At 43.6% G+C, this 17,418-nt stretch overlaps 1 protein-coding gene across 1 annotated transcript in view; it reads right to left on the reverse strand.

Moving 5' to 3' along the window:
• Positions 1–359: 359 nt before the first annotated feature.
• CLSPN (claspin) overlaps positions 360–17,418 on the reverse strand; it is a 38,217-nt gene continuing 21,158 nt past the window's right edge. The window contains exons 10-25 of the mRNA XM_058678797.1: positions 15,927–16,183; positions 14,838–15,016; positions 14,672–14,736; positions 11,451–11,647; positions 10,991–11,145; positions 10,202–10,428; positions 9,505–9,616; positions 8,086–8,161; positions 7,768–7,865; positions 3,549–3,713; positions 3,336–3,457; positions 2,997–3,124; positions 2,590–2,692; positions 1,347–1,429; positions 958–1,119; positions 360–658 (exon numbers count right to left, since the gene is read on the reverse strand). Coding sequence (XP_058534780.1) covers positions 548–658; positions 958–1,119; positions 1,347–1,429; positions 2,590–2,692; positions 2,997–3,124; positions 3,336–3,457; positions 3,549–3,713; positions 7,768–7,865; positions 8,086–8,161; positions 9,505–9,616; positions 10,202–10,428; positions 10,991–11,145; positions 11,451–11,647; positions 14,672–14,736; positions 14,838–15,016; positions 15,927–16,183 — 2,240 coding nt within the window. The 3' untranslated portion in view covers positions 360–547. The remainder of the gene's footprint in view (positions 659–957; positions 1,120–1,346; positions 1,430–2,589; positions 2,693–2,996; positions 3,125–3,335; positions 3,458–3,548; positions 3,714–7,767; positions 7,866–8,085; positions 8,162–9,504; positions 9,617–10,201; positions 10,429–10,990; positions 11,146–11,450; positions 11,648–14,671; positions 14,737–14,837; positions 15,017–15,926; positions 16,184–17,418) is intronic.

Genomic DNA, 17,418 nt, shown 5'->3' on the forward strand with positions numbered 1-17,418 from the left:
CAGCACAACTCCAGAAATTTAGGGTCATGGTCTTTCTGACTTGGTTCTCAGTTTGAGTCCTTATTAAAATGGCAGTAAGAGTTAATTCGAAAGTTGAGACTGCCTTGGGAAAAATCACATAGGTAAGCAGAGGGATCTGCTATCTAAGAAGTTTTTCCTTTAAGAGTCCTGGTCCCATGCTACGGGTCTTATGGATTTGGACTTATTCTGGCTCTTTCACTGCTTTCTGTAATTTTCAGGAATGTGACACTTGTTCCATTTCTTCCTCCTCCTCCAAAGAGGTATTATTAATCCAGGAAGCTCTTAACATAACACGTCAAATGTTTAACGGAGAGAGACTTCACTTTACTCCAGGATTAAGACTGAGGGCCAGCCCAGGAAATGCTACTGGGGAAGATCTGATCTGTGCAATACAAAGAACTGGAATTTCTGTCCATAATCTCAGTGCCTTGTGAAGAAAGGAGGGATCATCAGTGTGCGCATCAATTCCAACCTTCAGTGCTAGAACCTTCTCAAAGCCATCTCAAGAGAAATGCCCCCGTTGGTGCTAGCTCTCTAGGTATTTGAAGACGCTCCGCTTTGGTCCAGAAGTGCTATCATCTGTTTTGAGGCGTTTAGGTGAAGGCGATGTCATGAAAGATGACCCCTTTCTCCTCACCTAGAGAACAGAGGGGGAGTCAGGATGAGCTCAAGACCCTCACACAAACACTTGCCTTCAAGAGATTTCTTCAGCAACTCATTGTTAAACCATGGGTGATCAGTAGAAAGACTACACATAAACTTTCCAGACAAGTTTCAAGTCAATTACTTACCAGAGTAGCAATTTCCTTGCATTTTATTAAAAAGTACAGGATTGGCCCTGCAGTGTAAGCCGCTAAGCCAGAATTGCTGCTTTTTCAATCAAATAAACAAAAACAAATTTTGCTCTGGGAAAGCGTCACCTTTCCCACTGCCTACCTGAGGTTTAGAGGACTCCACTGCCACCTCCGTTTTGACAGGAGAGAGCGTGTGGAAGACAAAGTTCCTTGAATTTCGTGGGGCACTGGGGTTGAGGTCGGAGAGGGCAGCCAGTTTCTGAAGCACAGCTTTGGGCTGGTTGAGCAGGGACCCTGTCTTCCGCTGAGGAAAGAAGAGTCAACTGGTATCAATGCCCAGTGTTGAGGGGAGGACGAGGTCAGTCCCTCCCTGACTCAAGTCTGAAAGAAACAGCAGGCCGCTGGGACATCCAACTCAATGTCCTGTAGCCTTCTCCCTTCTCTGAAAATAGAGATCATTCCTTTACCTTGCCCTGGGCCCTTACAATCTACACGCACCACGATAGTGGCTTCCCAAGGTTCCAAACCAACCTGGTGTACCTGTCCTGGAGTGATGGCTTCAAAAGGATTTCTGAGAAGAGACTTTGATTCCTGAATAACCACTGGACGATTGGCTGGAAAGGAAAGACAGATTTGTGCTGTGCAAAACTGGGTAGAATTGCTTTCAAATCAAAACAAGCTAAGGAGTCTTATAATTTAACCTATAATTTAGAGCCATAGGGGCTGCTTATTTAATAATTGTGACTCTGAAGCTATAGTAAGCGGCTTCAGGAAGACAGACAACTAGTCTACCTGCAATATCAGTTACCAGTATGAGTGCTGGTTTGACTCTTGGCTGCTTCACCTCCAATACAGCTTTCTGCTAAAGTGCCCGAGAAAGCAGCAGAAGATGGTCTAAGTCCCTGGGCCTCTGCAACCACACAGGAAACCTGGATGGAGCTTAAGTTCCTGGTTTAGGCCTGGTCCAGCACTGGCCATCGTGGCTACTTTGGAAGTGAATCAGTAGATGGAAGATCTCTCTGAAACTCTGTCTTTCAAATAAATAAATCTTTTCTTTTTAAAATTTTACTTTATTTATCTGAGAGACAGAGTTAGAGACAGGGAGGGATAGAGAAATCAACCTTCCATTCACTGGTTTCACTCCCCAAATAGCAACAATGGCTGAGGCTGGACCAGGCTGAAGCCAGGAGCTTCATCTGGGTCTCCCATGTGGGTTCAGGGGCCCAAGCACTGCTTTCTAAGGTACATTAGCAGGGAGCTGATCAGAAGTGGAGCAGCAAAGACTTGAACCGGCATCAACAGGTATACTAGAATTGCAGGTGGTGGTTTAGCCCATTACATCACAATGCTGGCCCCAGTGAATAAATCTTTAAAAAAAGTAGACAGACAACTAGATTAAACTTATTGACTAATCATTATCAGTAACAATTTAAACCATGATAGAAATGTGTTGTGAACTTTGGTTCTGAAGGTAAATACACCTGGATTTAAATTCAGGCTCTAATTCTTAGGTATATATATATATATAATGCTGGGCAACTAGACAGGGAAGCCAGAACTCACAACTCTGACTTGGAACACAGAGCACAAGCAGCTACATACAGTCACCAACGCAGCCTTTACTGTCTTAAAACGCCAGCACACTTCTCTCTGCTTCTGGAGGGGGGGCCTCTTAAAGGCAGTATTAGACCCCATCTCATGATGAAGCTGCACTAATCCCTGGAAGTCCCTAGTACTGGCACTCCAAGGCTGATGGACAGAATCAAGAGCTCACCATTCTTCTGCAGTGCCTTGGCTGTCACTTTCTTGGCTAGCATCATAAACTGACTGTCTTCCCCAATTTCTTCTTCTTCAGTTGTAATTTTCCCCTGCTGTGCCTGAAAATAAAAATCATACAGTATTAACAGAAAAACCTACAGCTTCCCTACAAAGTCCATGCAGACTGGGCTGAGGGCCTAGGGTTTGGGGAATACTATTCGTTGTCCTTTTACAATTTCTGCTACTTTAAAGCAGAATTGATTTGGGAGAGAAACAAGTCTGAAGAGAATTGTCCATGATAACTTCCTCAAAGCACAACTAACACTCGGGGAATAAAAGGGACAGGGAACTATCATGAGGAACCAAGTGACTGGGTGCTCTGGTTCTCACAAAGTACAGGTGATTTTCGTGCAGACTTCACACCTGGTCCCGAAGCCACTGCTCCCGTTCAATTCGCTCCTTCCTCCACCTGGCCTCTGTCTCATCAAGCTGTTCCTCCATCTGATCGTCATCGGAGTCTCTGTGGAACAAGTCCATCTGGGAAGCATCATCTAAAGCAAAGAGAGAAGTCTCTCAGCCAAGGACACAAAATAAACCTGTCCATCATTCACCATATATTCACATAAACTTTCCCACTCTAGCAGAAAATAACGGTTACAGCCAGGTCCTCCACGTAGTTTATCATTTTGATTTCCATTCGTCATCTTCAGTCAGACAAATATGCACATTATACGGACTTGCTTCTCAAAGCAGCCAAGGTACCTATGTTTTTCCAACGGAATTTCCTCATTCGCCCAGGCCCGTCGCTGTGCAGGTCGCCATCGGCAAGGTACCGCTCTTGGTATAAACGTAGCTGTCGCTTATCATCGTCCAACATGGTTTTCCTAAAACAGGAGGAATGAGTTTGACTCTGCCCCTTGGGAGCCTACCTTCAGAAGTCCCTTCTTATTGAGAAGGGTTGGTTGAGATACTAACATGTGTATTTTCTTGATTTGACTCTGCAGCTCCTCATCAGAGGGTAAAACTTCATCAATGACATCCTCTTCATATTCATTGATCTCTTCTCCGTCATATTCATCTTCACTTCCCACATCACTTCCTGACACCTCCGCCTCATCCTCCAGGTATTTCTTCAATCTCCTAGGTAGCCATTTTAAAGATTAGAAAATGTAACAACAAACACACACATGCAATATGAACACAATGAGAAAACAGAAGGGAGCCTTTTAATAATAATGACACACTTACGTTTAGGAATATATTAAATATGTTAAATTTTTTGTGGGCAGGCTTCTGGCATATGGGGTAACACTGTGCTTGTAGTACCTGCATCACATGGGTTCAACTCTTGGTTCTGCCCCTAGTTCGAGCTTATTGCTAGGCATCACATGATGGCTCAAGTAGTGGTTTCTGCCACCCACACGGAAGAGCTGGATTGAGTTCTAGGTTCCTGGCTTTGGCCTGGCTCAGCACCAGCTACTGTAGGCATTTGGGGAGTAAACCAGCAGATGGGAGATATCTTTCTGTCTTTTTCAAGTTAAATTTTAACTTGTAAAAGTCAATCAATTAATATACAACTTGAGCTAATAACAGTGCCTCACAGGCATTACCACATTCTCTTAGGAGTAGGCACATCAATCCTACACTGCACAGTTCAAGAAATGGAGGCCCAGAGACATTGAATCCAAGGTCACATAAGAAGGCAGCAGCACTTGCATTTAATCTTGGCTGGATGATTCTAAATCAGAAAAATTTTTCTTTTACTTTTTTGGGAACACTTACTAGAAAATTCAAACTCTTGTTTTGCATTCAAGCATAGCAGGTTTAGCAGACAGGTTACAGATGGTAAGGTATAGAAAGAATGCAATAGTCTGGATCTTCTTACAGTCCTCAGATCTTGCTCCCCAAACCCCCAATTAAAAAAAAAAAAAAACACAGCAAGACTGCAGCTCAGATTTCTTAATGGTTAAAATGACTCTTAGGGGGCTGGTGTTGTGGAACTGATGCTGATTGCAACACCAGCACCCATACTAGAGAACCAGTTAAAGAGTCCTAGCTGCTCCACTTCTGCTCTGGCTCCCTGCTAATGTGCCTGGGAAAATTATCAGATGATGGGCCCCTGTCATCCACGTGGCAGACCAGGATGGAATTCTTGGCTTCTAGGCTTGGCCTGGCCCACATCTACTTGCTTCAGGCATTGTGGAAGTTAATTAGAAGATGGAAGATTTCTCTATTGCTCTGTCTTTAAAAATCAAACAAATCTTAAAGGAAGCAAACTACTATTCTTACAAATAAATTTGCTATCACCCCAGATTCAAAGTTCTTTTATCTAGTATCACAAACAGCAAAAGTTTAATGGTTTTATAAAAGATTATTTTTTATCAAAGACTCAGGTTGTGCTTTTTAAAAGCTGAGCTCTTCTAGGGTTCTGGGGAGTTTCTTCAGGAGCCACCATCACTAAGATTTCCAGTCTTCCTTCCCACCTTTGAGCAGTTCAACCTTTTTTTTTTTTAAAGAAAGATTTATTTTAATTTTTATTTGAAAGGCAGAGTTAACAAAGAAAAGGAGAGACAAAAGACATATGTTCCACCTATTGGTCCATCCCTCAAATGGCCAGAATGTTAAGAACTGAGGCAATCAGAAGTCAGAAGCCAGAAGCTCCACCTGGGTCTTGCACACAGTTGCAGGGGCCCAGGGGCCCAAGGATTTGGGCCATCTTCTGCTGCCTTCCCAGGCCACAGGCAGGGAGCTGGATCAGAAGTGCAACAGCAGGTCCCTGAACAGGCGCCCATATGGAATGCTTGTGTCACAGGTGGAAGATTAGCCACTGCTCCTGCCCTGAGATAGTTAATTTGACAAGTGACAAATTAGAATCCCAAATGTGTTTTAACAGAATAGAATGATGGACTAAAAAGCAACAATATAAATCTAATATGGATCAACATGATATTCTACATATCATTCCAAAAGTCATTCACATATAATTTCTATTAAAATTATTTTTATAGGGGCCCAGCGTGGTAACCCAGTGGCTGAAGTCCTCATCTTGCATGTGCCAGGATCCCAAATGGGCACCAGTTCATTTTCCGGTGGCCCCACTTCCCATCCAGCTCCCTGCCTGTGGCCTGGGAAAGCAGTCGAGGATGACCCAAGGCCTTGGAACCCTGCACCCGTGTAGGAGACCCGGAAGAGGCTCTGGGCTCCCGGCTTCGGATTGGTGCAGATCCAGCCAAAGTGGCCACTTGGGGAGTGAATCAAAAGACGGAAGATCTTCCTCTCTGTCTCTCCTCCTTTCTGTATATCTGACTTTCCAATAAAAAAATAAATAAAATAAATTATCTTCAGGAATTAAAAAAAATTATTTGAAAGGCAGAGTTACAGAGAGGGAGAAACAGGAAAAGGAAGATCTTCCATCCACTGGTTCACTCCGTAAATGTCTGTAACAGCCAGAGCTGGGCTAGTCTAAAGTTGTGAACCAGGAGCTTCTTCTAGGTTATCCACATGGGTGCAGGTGCCCCAAGGATTTCAGCTACCTTCTGCTGTTTTCCCAGGTACATTTGTAGGAAGCTGGATCACAAGCACAGCAGCTGGGACTTGAACTGATGCCCTTACGGGATGCTGGCACCAAGAGGCAAAGGCATAGCCTGATACATCATGGCTATGAAACTTTAAACATCCTTACGTAACAATAAATGCCATAGGAAAACAGTAGGGCATTTGGTTTAGTGGCTAAGACTCTGATTTAATGTCAGAGTACTTGGGTTTGATATCCAGTTCCGGCTTCTGACTCACTTCCTACTAGTGTAGACCTTGGGAGGCAGCAGTGATAGCGCCAACAACTGGGTTCCTGCCAGCCTGGTAGAAGACTTAGATTGTGTGCCCAACTCCCAGCCTCAACTGACCTAATCCTGGCTGTTGTGGGCATTTGGAGAGTGACCTACTAGATGGGACATATCTCTTTGTGTCTAACCCTCAAATAAGTAAGATAACATTTTAAATCCTAAGAGAAATTAATAGGCCAGTTGTGACTGAGTAAGCTAAGCCTTTGAATGAAGTACCAGCATCCCACCTGGGTACCAGTTTGAGTATCAGCTATTTCACTTCCGATCCAATTTCCTGCTAAGGCCTGGGGAAGCAGTGGAGGATGACCCAGTCCTTGGGTTCCTACAGTCATGTGGGAAATCTGGAAGTTTGGCTACCAGCCTTCGGACCAGCCCAGCTATGATTGTTGCAGCCACTTAAGGAATGAACTGACGGATGGAAGATTTAGCTCTCTGTCTCTCCGTTTCTAATTCTGTTTTTCAAATTGAAAAAAAAAAAAAAGTGAATCACCACCAACAGTTTCAAATATATTACTGATAATAGATTTGGATTAATTTTATCTTCTTATATTCTTCCAAAATTAAAATAAATACTTTGGTGATTAGAACAATAAAACATTGGAAAAAAAGTTGATCATTTGCCCAAGACCAGGATGCCCAAGACCAGGACAATGCCATTCACAATAGGACAAAGGACCCAGAGAATCTTAGTCCCCTTAGATGGTCAGATCTTGACCTTGAGCGGGACTCTGGTCTGACAATGTTTTGTTTTATTTTAAGCAGTCTGAATCTGGTACAAGGGAGAAGCCAGCTCACACCTGAGGAGAGACAGCACTGAGGAAGTGAGGAGAATGGAAGCAAGGTCTCTAGTTCTGGCAGGAACCAGGAGATGATTACAAGAGAAATAATTGAAGGAAGATACAGTCATCTCTGAAGATTCAAGAAATGTCATATGCAAGGACTTTGTTTACTGTGTTAACTACAAAAAATAGAACAAGCAAAGTTAGGTAAAAAAGTAGCAAGCTTGGACCAGTGTTGTGGGACAGTGTGTTAAGTCACTGCCTGCATTGTCAGCAACCCATATCTGAGGGGCAATTTGAGTCCTGGCTGCACCACTTCCTGTCCAGCTCCCTGTTGCTTGCCACCCATGGGAGACCTGGATGGGGCTCTGCAATCCTGGTCTCAGGCTGGCCCAGTCAAGCTGCTGCAGCCATGTGGGGAGAGGACCAGCAGTTGGAAGACCCCACTCATAAACAGATCATTCTGACTCATAAATAGTTTTTGTTGCTTGCTTGTTTGATTTAAAACAGCAAGCTACAACTCAGCCATTAGGGAAACTTCCTTGCAGTCCAAAATGTGAACATAACACCTACATTCGCCTTTTCAACCTTTCAGATTGCTTCAGTAATTCTTCCTCATCATCATCTTCTTGGTCCTCCAGGTCCTCCTCCCCAGAGTCACTGCGTTCTTCCTGTAAGATCACAGCATCGCACCCAACATTAATCAGAGTAAAATACGCCCTCAACTAAAACACTTACACGTTGCTGCCCAAACATCTCATTTTAGCTTCTGACAAGATGCTAAATTTAGTCTCAAGAATTCAAACGAGAAGAAAACAAACAAACAAACAAACAAAGAACCCAAGGGTAGCAACCGGGTTCAGTTATGGTCACTGCTCTCTCCAAACTCACCTCATCACTATCAAACTCATTATCATTTGGGACGAGCTGAAAGTCCCCAAATTCTTCCTCTTCACCTTCTGCTTCCCTAAAGTGCAAATGAATGAATCATTAAGTAAGTTGTTGAAAGCAAACTATAAGCAGCTGCTGAAATAAAGAATGTGAAACATTTGGGTGCCAGTGCAGTGGCACAGCATACTAATCTTGCACTCTGTAGAGCTGGTATCCCATATGGGCACTGGTTCACGTCCCAGCTGCTCTACTTCCAATCCAGCTCTCTGCTTATGGTCTGTAGGAGCAATAGAGCATGGTCCAAGTCCTTGAGACCCTGCACCCACATGGGAAACCTAGAAGTTCCCAGTTCTTAGTTTCAGCTCAGTTCTGGCTGCTGTGGCCAGTTGGAGAGTGAACCAGCAGAAGAAATACCTTATCCCTCCATCTCTTCTTCTCTTTGTAGAATAACCTTTTTGAATACAAATAAAAATGAATCTTGAAAAGGAAAAAAAATAGTGTGGATTATTTTATTAGCACCAACGATCTCTTCAAAAAACAGGGAATGGAGGACCAGTGTAGTGGCATATCAGGGTAGAGCAGCTGCTTGCCATGCAGGCATTGTCATAGTGCAGTACTGGCTCCTGTTGTTACTCTGTTACTCCTGCTCTGGTTACTCTGCTTCTGGTCTAGTTTCCTACTAATAAGCCCTGGGAAGGCAGAAGATGGTCCAAGTACTTGGGACCCTGCCACTCACATGGGAGACTAGAGTGGAATTCTTGCCTCATAGCTTCAGCTTAGCTCAGACATAGCTGTTCTGGCCATGTGGGAGAGTGAACCACAGATGGAAGATTTCTGTCTCTTTCTCTCTCTGTCACTCTTTCAAATATATCAATAATGCTGCTCTGAACACAGGCATACTCATAGCTGTTTGAATTTCTTCTTTCATTTCTTTAACTTCATACTAAGAATAGAAATTACAGGGTTACATGGTAACTCTATTTCTAGCTTTTAAGGAACCAACATATTGTTTTCCACAGTGGCTGAACCATTTTATAGTCTTACCAACAGCTTGCAGTTTCTCCATATAAGGAATTTCATATGTTAGAATTAACATTCCTAATAGGTATGAGGCAATATCTTGCTGTGGTGTTGATTTGTATTTCCTTAATGATTACTGGTGCTAGGTACCTCTCATGGATTTATTCCTCACCCTCTTCTTTCTTGTTTTTATACTGTTTTATACTTTTTTATACTGTTTTTCATCATCAAAAAGTACTATAAATTCTTCACTTTGCAAACATGGGATCCAAATCCACAGCAAGAGCCTCAGACAAGGTAGGAAATCCCTAAGTTAGTTACTGCTAAGTTCAGAATCTGACCCAGGATTTTATCCATCAGTCAAACCTTTTCAAGTTCCCACTAGTCTCTGAGACTCACCGGTCTGTTGGGAAAGAGCCTGAGCAAAGAGCAAGTGCTTCTTCCATTGGATCACTCATACTGCTCTCCCTCTCCTGCTTCCTGAACTCCGGTGGAGCCAGAGTGGATGGATCTGCATCACAAAAGAAAGATCTGTCACCAAGGAATGACAGCTCTATCCTCTTCCCAGCCAGTTCAACGCAACTGTAAGGTATGCTGAGCAAAGAGACCTTACCATCCATTCATTTAACAAATGCTAGCATAGTGCTCACCTTATGCCAAACACCACAAATGCGGAAGATGGGCAAAACAAAGATCTTAAACCTCAGAATTGCATTCTAGCAGTTGTGTGTGTGTCAGGAGAAGGGAGGATGTAAGTCCCAAGAATATTTAGACATTTATTAGAGCCCAGACACTGTTCTAAACCTTGTACATCATCTATCACAAGTCCGAAGCTAACATCTCATTTTGGCTTCTGACAACGCTTAGGATGCCAAAGCTAACATAGTGTTGAGCTGCTACCTTAGAAAAATCTAAGACAGTAACAGCTCCAAATGTCAGAGAGTTAAGCAGTGAATTCAACCTACATGCAAGATGCTATCATAGCCTTTCCTTTTTTAAACTTTTCACCCTAACAATAAATAAGGGCCTTTTTGTCCCTGGAACACTGATTTAAGATATTTGGCTGTGGTAACCCTTTGTTCTGTTTGATATTTACCCTGAGAAGTGAATTTTCCTGAGCAAAGATTCAGAAGTTCCTCCATGTTCTCTTTCTTGTCGTTCTTTGTGGACAGATGTTTTTCAGCCTGAGTCGTAAACTTCCCAGTACACAAATCCAACAGCTCATCCATGTTGGCATCCATGGCATTCTCATCCATACTGGCCAATGGCAACCGAGGCTTCAAGGCTTGGTACTGATTCCTGTGGTTCCTAACATTTAAGAATCTAAAACACAGCGAGTGGGAGATTCTTCAGAGAAGCAGAAAAGTAGTGGGTGAAAAACTCTGGATTGATTCCCAAGACTAAAGTTAGAAGCTAAATCTCAAATTAGAAAACAAAAGGCTCAAACTTAGCCTGTGCTGATCTGAAGAGGCTGAAGGAAGTAATGAGAGAAAAAAAAAAAGGAATAAAATGCTATTCAAAAGGTCAAGTATAAAGAACAAAATTTTACTTCACAAGATGCTGGAGTCTGGCTTTGTGGTTAATGCTGTAACGTGCAGGGGTCTGCTAATTGTTTTACCCAGAAATCATAATGTAGTAGAGGAATTTAACACTATAAGATCCATTCATTTCAACTAAGAGATGAAAGAATCAGAAGGCCAGCAAGAGCTAGTTTTCTGGACACTTTGTTCAAGCTTGTCAAACGTAATACTAACGGCTTGTACACCTTCCTTCTCTTTCTCAGAAGAGAAAGCACAGATGGGACGACAGAAGCTCACTGTATTTTTAAACAGAATTAAGCAGTCCCCAGCACCATTCCCACCCACAGAAACACAAATCTACCTACCCATCTGCATCCAACAGTTGGCTCTGAGTGTCATCTTCTAGACAGAACTGGAAATCTCCTGCTCCTAGGAAAAGCGTCTTGGGCTCTGGGGAGGCGTTGTACAGATCCTGGGAATCCTCGATGGGAAGTGAAGGCTCAGACAGTTTCCCTGAACTCTGGCATCAAAGCAAAACAATAGCAAAACATTTTACAAATGTCATTCGGTGTCATGAAAACAACAGAAGTTGCTGCGCACAACACTTATAGTGTCCCCAGGCAACTGCAGCGGAAGAGGACAACACATAGCCAAGAGAAGCACAAAGGAAAATAACCGCCAAGAAGTAGGAAGGCTGGACGAAGCCTGCTGGTAATACACCAAGAGGGTGGGTTCAAAAACCAGAGCCTACGTAAGTTCAGGAGCAAGGTGCTAGCAGTGTGCGAAGCAAAGGGCGGAGGCTTAGGAAAACTGCTATCATCTTACCTTAGAAGCTGAGCTGACCAAACTGGACCGAAACAACCCAGGGGACGGAGAGCGGAACCCTCCGGCAGGAAAAAAGCTGGTTCCTCGGCCTGTTTGCCTATTGCAAGGCTGATAGGACGGAATGGTGGAGCCGATCAGCTCAAAGCTGCTATTGTGGCTGCTCTCCTTCGTCAGCAAGGAGCAGGAATCGTCTTCATCTAAAGAAAGAGAAATGCCTTTTACGTGTGTGATTAGACACAGAAAGTGGGTTTTGTCGAGGAAAAAGTTGAGAATGAAACTGTGAGAGGCAAACTCCTCGTGTTGTATGTTTCAAAATATAAAAGGTAAATGACAAGATGGGTGTTGTGGTGCAGTGGGTTAGGTCAATGCTTAGGATGCCTACAGCCCAGTCAGAGGGCTGTGTTAAGGCCCATCCACTCTGCTTCTGACCCAGCTTCCTGCTAACGCTCCTGGGAGACAGCACATGATGATTTTGTACTTGGGTTCTTGTCTCTTTCCTTGTTTTAGTCTGGCTCAGCCCCAGCTTTTGCAGATATATGAGAGGAAACTACCAGATCGATGCCATAGTGGTTAAGGTCCTCGCCTTGCACATGCCGGGATCCCATATGGGTACCGGTTCTAATCCCGGTGGCCCCACTTCCTATCCAGCTCCCTGCCTGTGGCCTGGGAAAGCCGTTGAGGACGGCCCAAGGCTTTGGGCCCCTGCACCTGCATAGGAGACCCATAAGAGGCTCCTGGCTTCAGATTGGCTCAGCTCCAGCCGTTGCAGCCACTTGGGGAGTGAACCATCAGACGGATGATCTTCCTCTCTGCCTTTCCAAAAAAACTAAAATAAATCTTAAAAAAAGAAAAAAAAAAACTAGCAGATGGAAGACATCTCTATCTCTCCTTTCTCTGTCATTCTACTCTCAAATAAATAAATCATTTTTATTTTAAAAAGAAAAGGAGCATAAATGATGGAGGGGATAGCACTATGGTATAGTGTGTTAAGCCACCATCTGCAAAGCTGGCACACCATATGGGTGCTGATTCTGAGTCCTAGCTGCTCTAATTCTGACCCAGCTCCCTGCTAATGAATTTGGGAAAGCAGCAGAAGACGGCCCAAGTGCTTGTGCCCCTCCATCCACATAGGAGACCCAGAAAAAGCTCCTGGCTGTTGGCTTCGCCTGACGCGGTCTTGACCATTGCAGCCATTTGGGGAGTGAACCAGCAGATGGAAGACTTCTGTCTCTCCCTTTCTTTGTAACTCTGCCTTTCAAATAAATTTTTAAAAAGAAAAGGGTCCAGCATGGTAGCCTAGTGGCTAAAGTCTTCGCCTTGCATACATCAGGATCCCATATGCGTGCCAGTTTGTATCCTGGCTGCTCCATTTCCAGCTACCTATTTATGGCCTGGAAAAGCAGTACAGGACGCCCAAAGTCTTGGGACCCTGCACCTGCGTGGGAGACCTGGAGGAAGCTCCTGGCTTTGGATCGGCTTAGGTCTGACCGTTGTGGCTGCCTGGGGAGTGAACCAGTGGATGGAAGAGCTTTCTGTCTATCTCTCCTTCTCTCTGTAAATCTGACTTTCCAATAAAAATAAATAAATAAGTCTAAAAAAAAAAAGTAAATGACTGTGTTATAGGGGTCAGTGCTGTGGTGCAGCAGTTCAAGATGTAATAGTAGCATCCTGTGGGGAGCAGGGTGCTGAAGCTGCTCCCCGGAACAGGAAAGGCCATCGCAGAATGGTGGCTGGCCCAGGGCCAGGAGGCACGGTTGGTCTCGCCAGCAGGTAAACAGGAAGTCACAGGGATAGGCTGATGCCCTCGCTGTGACTATGTCATTGCTACTGGCCAATCAGGTAGCACCAAGTGGACCCACAGGGAGAAGCGATTGGTGGAGAATGGTATTAAAGCAGCTGGTAAAAGCTAAAGAGGGAGGACGATGAGGAGAGAGATGGGGAGAAGAAGGATGGACAGAACAGGAAGAACGGGGCAGCAGAGAGGGGAAGAGGGGCTAAGATCTTTGGTTAGAAAAACTAAGGCGTATGGAGAGGAAAGGCGGCAGAGAGGGGTACAAAAGCAGTATGGAAGCAATGCAGACCTACAAGGAGAGGAACGGGAAGAAGGGTGGTGGAGAGAGGGCTGGAGAAGTGGGGAGGAAAGCTAAGACCAATGGGGGAAGGGGCAATGCAGAGAAGGGTTTAAACGTGGCCGCTTTTGGAAGTGAGGGGTCCGGTTGTGGTTCCAGCTTTTCCCAGACCCTCAAGAGTGTGCCTCATCGTTATTTAGTGTTGCTGCTGGGCGGCAGCAGCATCCCATACAAGTAATAGTTTGAATCCTGGCAACCCTGCTCCTGATTCAGTTCTTTGCTAATGTGTCTTGGACAGCAGTAGAAGATGGTTTAACCACTTAAGTCTTTGCTACCCACATGGGAGACCTGGCTAGAGCTGCTGGCTCCTGGCTTTGGTCTGGCCCACTCCTGGTCACTATGGGGAGTGAATGAACAAATGGAAGATTTCTTTGTATCTTTGTCTCTTCTTGAAAAAGACAGCATTCTATGATTAGGACTTACTGTTTTGAGGTAACTGACATCTGAAATGAAAATTCTATTCTTTCTTCCTAATGCCAATGAGGGATCTTGCTATCTAACCAATCAGGTATCTTCCTCAGAACTAGCTTTACAAGTATTTCTAAACACTTCTCAACCAGCATGGACCCACCAAGGACATACTATATTATGCCCCAAGTCCACTAAAAATAAAACTGCATGTAAGTTGCTACATGTAAGACTGCGGAAAGTCACCAGAATACAAAAATGGAAATGCAGGGCCTGTGCTGTGGCACAGCGCATTAAACGGTGGTTTTGGATGTCTGAATCTAGCCTATCCACAGTGCAGTTCCTGGTTCCAGTCCAAGTTAGCCTGTGATTCCAATCCAGCTTTCTGATAATGCTCCCCGGAGATGGTGGATGATGACACGTGTTTGAGCCCCTGCCACCCATGTGGGAGACCCAGAGAGAGTTCCTAGCAACTGGCAATAGCCTTGCCCAGCCCTGGCTGTTGGAATGATTTAGGAGTGGAACAAAGGCAGAAAATCTCTTTCCCTCTCTGTATGTCCTTTTGTCATTTGCCATTCAAACAAATAAATAAATCTTAAAAAAAAAAAAAAAAGGAAACCTAAAGAATTATAATCTTTAAGCATCAAAGCTAGCAAATCAGGTTCTGCACTACTTCCCACTTACCCAGTTTGCTAGGCTGTTTGCTTGAGCTTTCATCCGTTTCTGATTTTTCTTCAGTGGGAAAGTCACTATAAAACAAGTAGGTAAATTGTTTGTACATTTGTTCCTGCTTCTTACTAGAAGGGCAAATCTAAATCCATTTCATATTTCCTTAGACAGCACTGCTTACCCCATCTTGGAAGAGTTGTCCTTAAATAGAAGTAAGGTAGAGTCTGATAAGAGAGGCTTGGGGACAGAGAGGAGCCCATCCGATCTGCCCGTTTCACTACTGCCATCGTTATTGTCTTTATCCATTTCTTTCTCATCTTTAGTTTCTATTTCTTCATTACTAAGAAGAAATTCTGCAATCTTCATCAATCACAAGACCCAAAAAAAAAAAAAACACAAAACAATCCAAGTCAGAAGATTTAAAAGCAAGCCCACTGTCAGTGTACAATACAAAAGGACACATCTTAAATCTATAAAATTTAACCCTGGCCATTATCATCAGCACACTTTCCCTTACACTTTTAGAGCTCTTTTATACTTATTTTCCCTTCTATTCTGCCCAAAATGCTAAAACAGAAAGAAAAACTGTATTATGATTTTATTGAGGCAATAACAGCTTAAGTTATTTAGTCTAAGTAGAGTATCTTCTAACTTCAAACCTAACAGATTGTGACATGATGCCCAGCCATCAATTTCTTTTTCCTTTATCCAGGGACAGATTTTAGCTAACTCGTCCAAGTGATCTCAGCATAGAGTAAAACATCTAGCACATCACTCATCTTCCCCAGGTAAAAACTAATACTAGTGAACAAGAGCAAAAGGCCCTTCTACAAATATCTTCCTCAAAACAATGAAATTAACTCTGGAAGGCCTCTGCCTGCATCAAAATTTATTTCATACTTTAATCTGGCCAAAATTAAGATATTAAAACAAAATGTTGCTGAGCATATAATGTTCATAACTAAGAGTGCCTTTTAATCTGAATAAAGACATCTAAATAAAGATGGAAGTTTCTACTAATATCAAGCCATTTTAATATTAGCATAATATTAAAATGTAAACAGGTAGAAACTAAGCCTATGAACTGTATATCCATCAGCAAGGCCGACAGAAGTGAATGCACTAGGATTTACACATGTGAAGCGCTCCCTTCATCCATGGCCAAACATCTCACACAGTGCAACCTGCTGAGGATACTCTTCTTTCAATTGCATTTCCTCTTTTTCTTATTCATCAACACTAAGGAACAAGATTACATAATTGTCAGAACCTCCTCACTGCCTTCTTCCTCCTCTTCCTCTTTCCCCTCTTCTTCCCCTAACTCTTCCTCTTCTTTCTCTTTTTCTTCTGCGTCCTCTTCTTCATCTTCCTCAGACTCATCTGTCATTTCTTCCTCCTCCTCCTCCTCCTCTTCAAACCCATCTTCGTTATCTAACTTAAATAATGCTTGGCGTTTCTGGCGCTCTTCAAACCTTCGGAGTTTCATTGCCTCTTGAAGTTTAGCTTTTAATGCCTGAAGCTTTTCACCTGAAAAGAAGAAACAACTTAAGAGTAAACCTGGCAACATATGAATCCATAGTTTTCAGAAAAATAAATACATTAATAAGCAAATTAAAAATAAGCTTCAGCTCATTTCTTCACTTTTAAAAAGATTTTTTTTTTTTTGAACAGGAAGAGTTACAGAGGAGAGAAAGAGAGAAGCAGGTCTCACTCTCTAGGTAGCCAAAGCAGCTAGCACTGGGGTACAGAGGTATAAGGATTTGGGCACACTAGCTGGATTGGAAGTAGACCAGCTGGCAATCGAACTGGTGCCCATTTGGAATGGTGGCACTACAGGCTAAGGCTTAATCTACTTAGTTGGTGCTGGCCAACTAACCTCATTTTAATTAAAGAGAAAATAACAAGACATAACAACATCAAAATTTGACTCAGGGATTCCATTTTTACTGTTAGGGATTTCGCATTCAGACATACACCTGTCTATTTGGTTGTTGGCTACAATTCTAGATGTACTAGCCAAAACCAGGAATAAACAAGATGTCCATCAACGGAAGACTGGTTAAACAAACTGCTGCATTTGTTCAGTAGAATATTATGCAGCCATTAAAAGGAAGCCTCAAAAGTAACTGGGCTTCACAGCAAGGTGATCTGGGTTAGATTGCTATTCCTACCACTTAACTAGATATGTAAACTGGTTTTTACTTTCTTACTTAATCTATTGAAAGTCAGAGTTAGACAGAAAATGAGAGGGGGACATAGAGAAAGAAGTCTTCCACCCACTGTTTCATTCTCTAAATGGCTGCAATGGACAGGGTGAAGCCAGGAGCATGAAACTCTATCTGGCTCTCCCATATGGGTAGCAGATACAAAGCCCTAGTAGAGCAATCTTCCATTGCTTTCCTAGACACATTAGAAGAGAGCTAGACAGGGCCCAGCATGGTGGCCTAGCAGCTAAAGTCCTCGCCTTGAACTCCCCGGGATCCCATATGGGCACTGGTTCTCATCCCGGCGGCTCCACTTCCCATCCAGCTCCCTGCTTGTGGCCTGGGAAAGCAGTCGAAGATGGCCCAAAACCTTGGGACCCTGCACCCGCGTGGGAGACCTGGAGTAAGTTTTTATCGCAAAGTCAGATATACAGAGAGGAGGAGAGACAGACAGGAAGATCTTCCGTCCAGTGATTCACTCCCCAAGTGACTGCAACGGCCGGTGCTGTGCCGATCCGAAGCTGGGAACCAGGAACTTCCTCTGGATCTGCCATGTGG

Source organism: Ochotona princeps, chromosome 2 (assembly GCF_030435755.1).
Source record: "Ochotona princeps isolate mOchPri1 chromosome 2, mOchPri1.hap1, whole genome shotgun sequence".
Taxonomy (NCBI): domain Eukaryota; kingdom Metazoa; phylum Chordata; class Mammalia; order Lagomorpha; family Ochotonidae; genus Ochotona; species Ochotona princeps.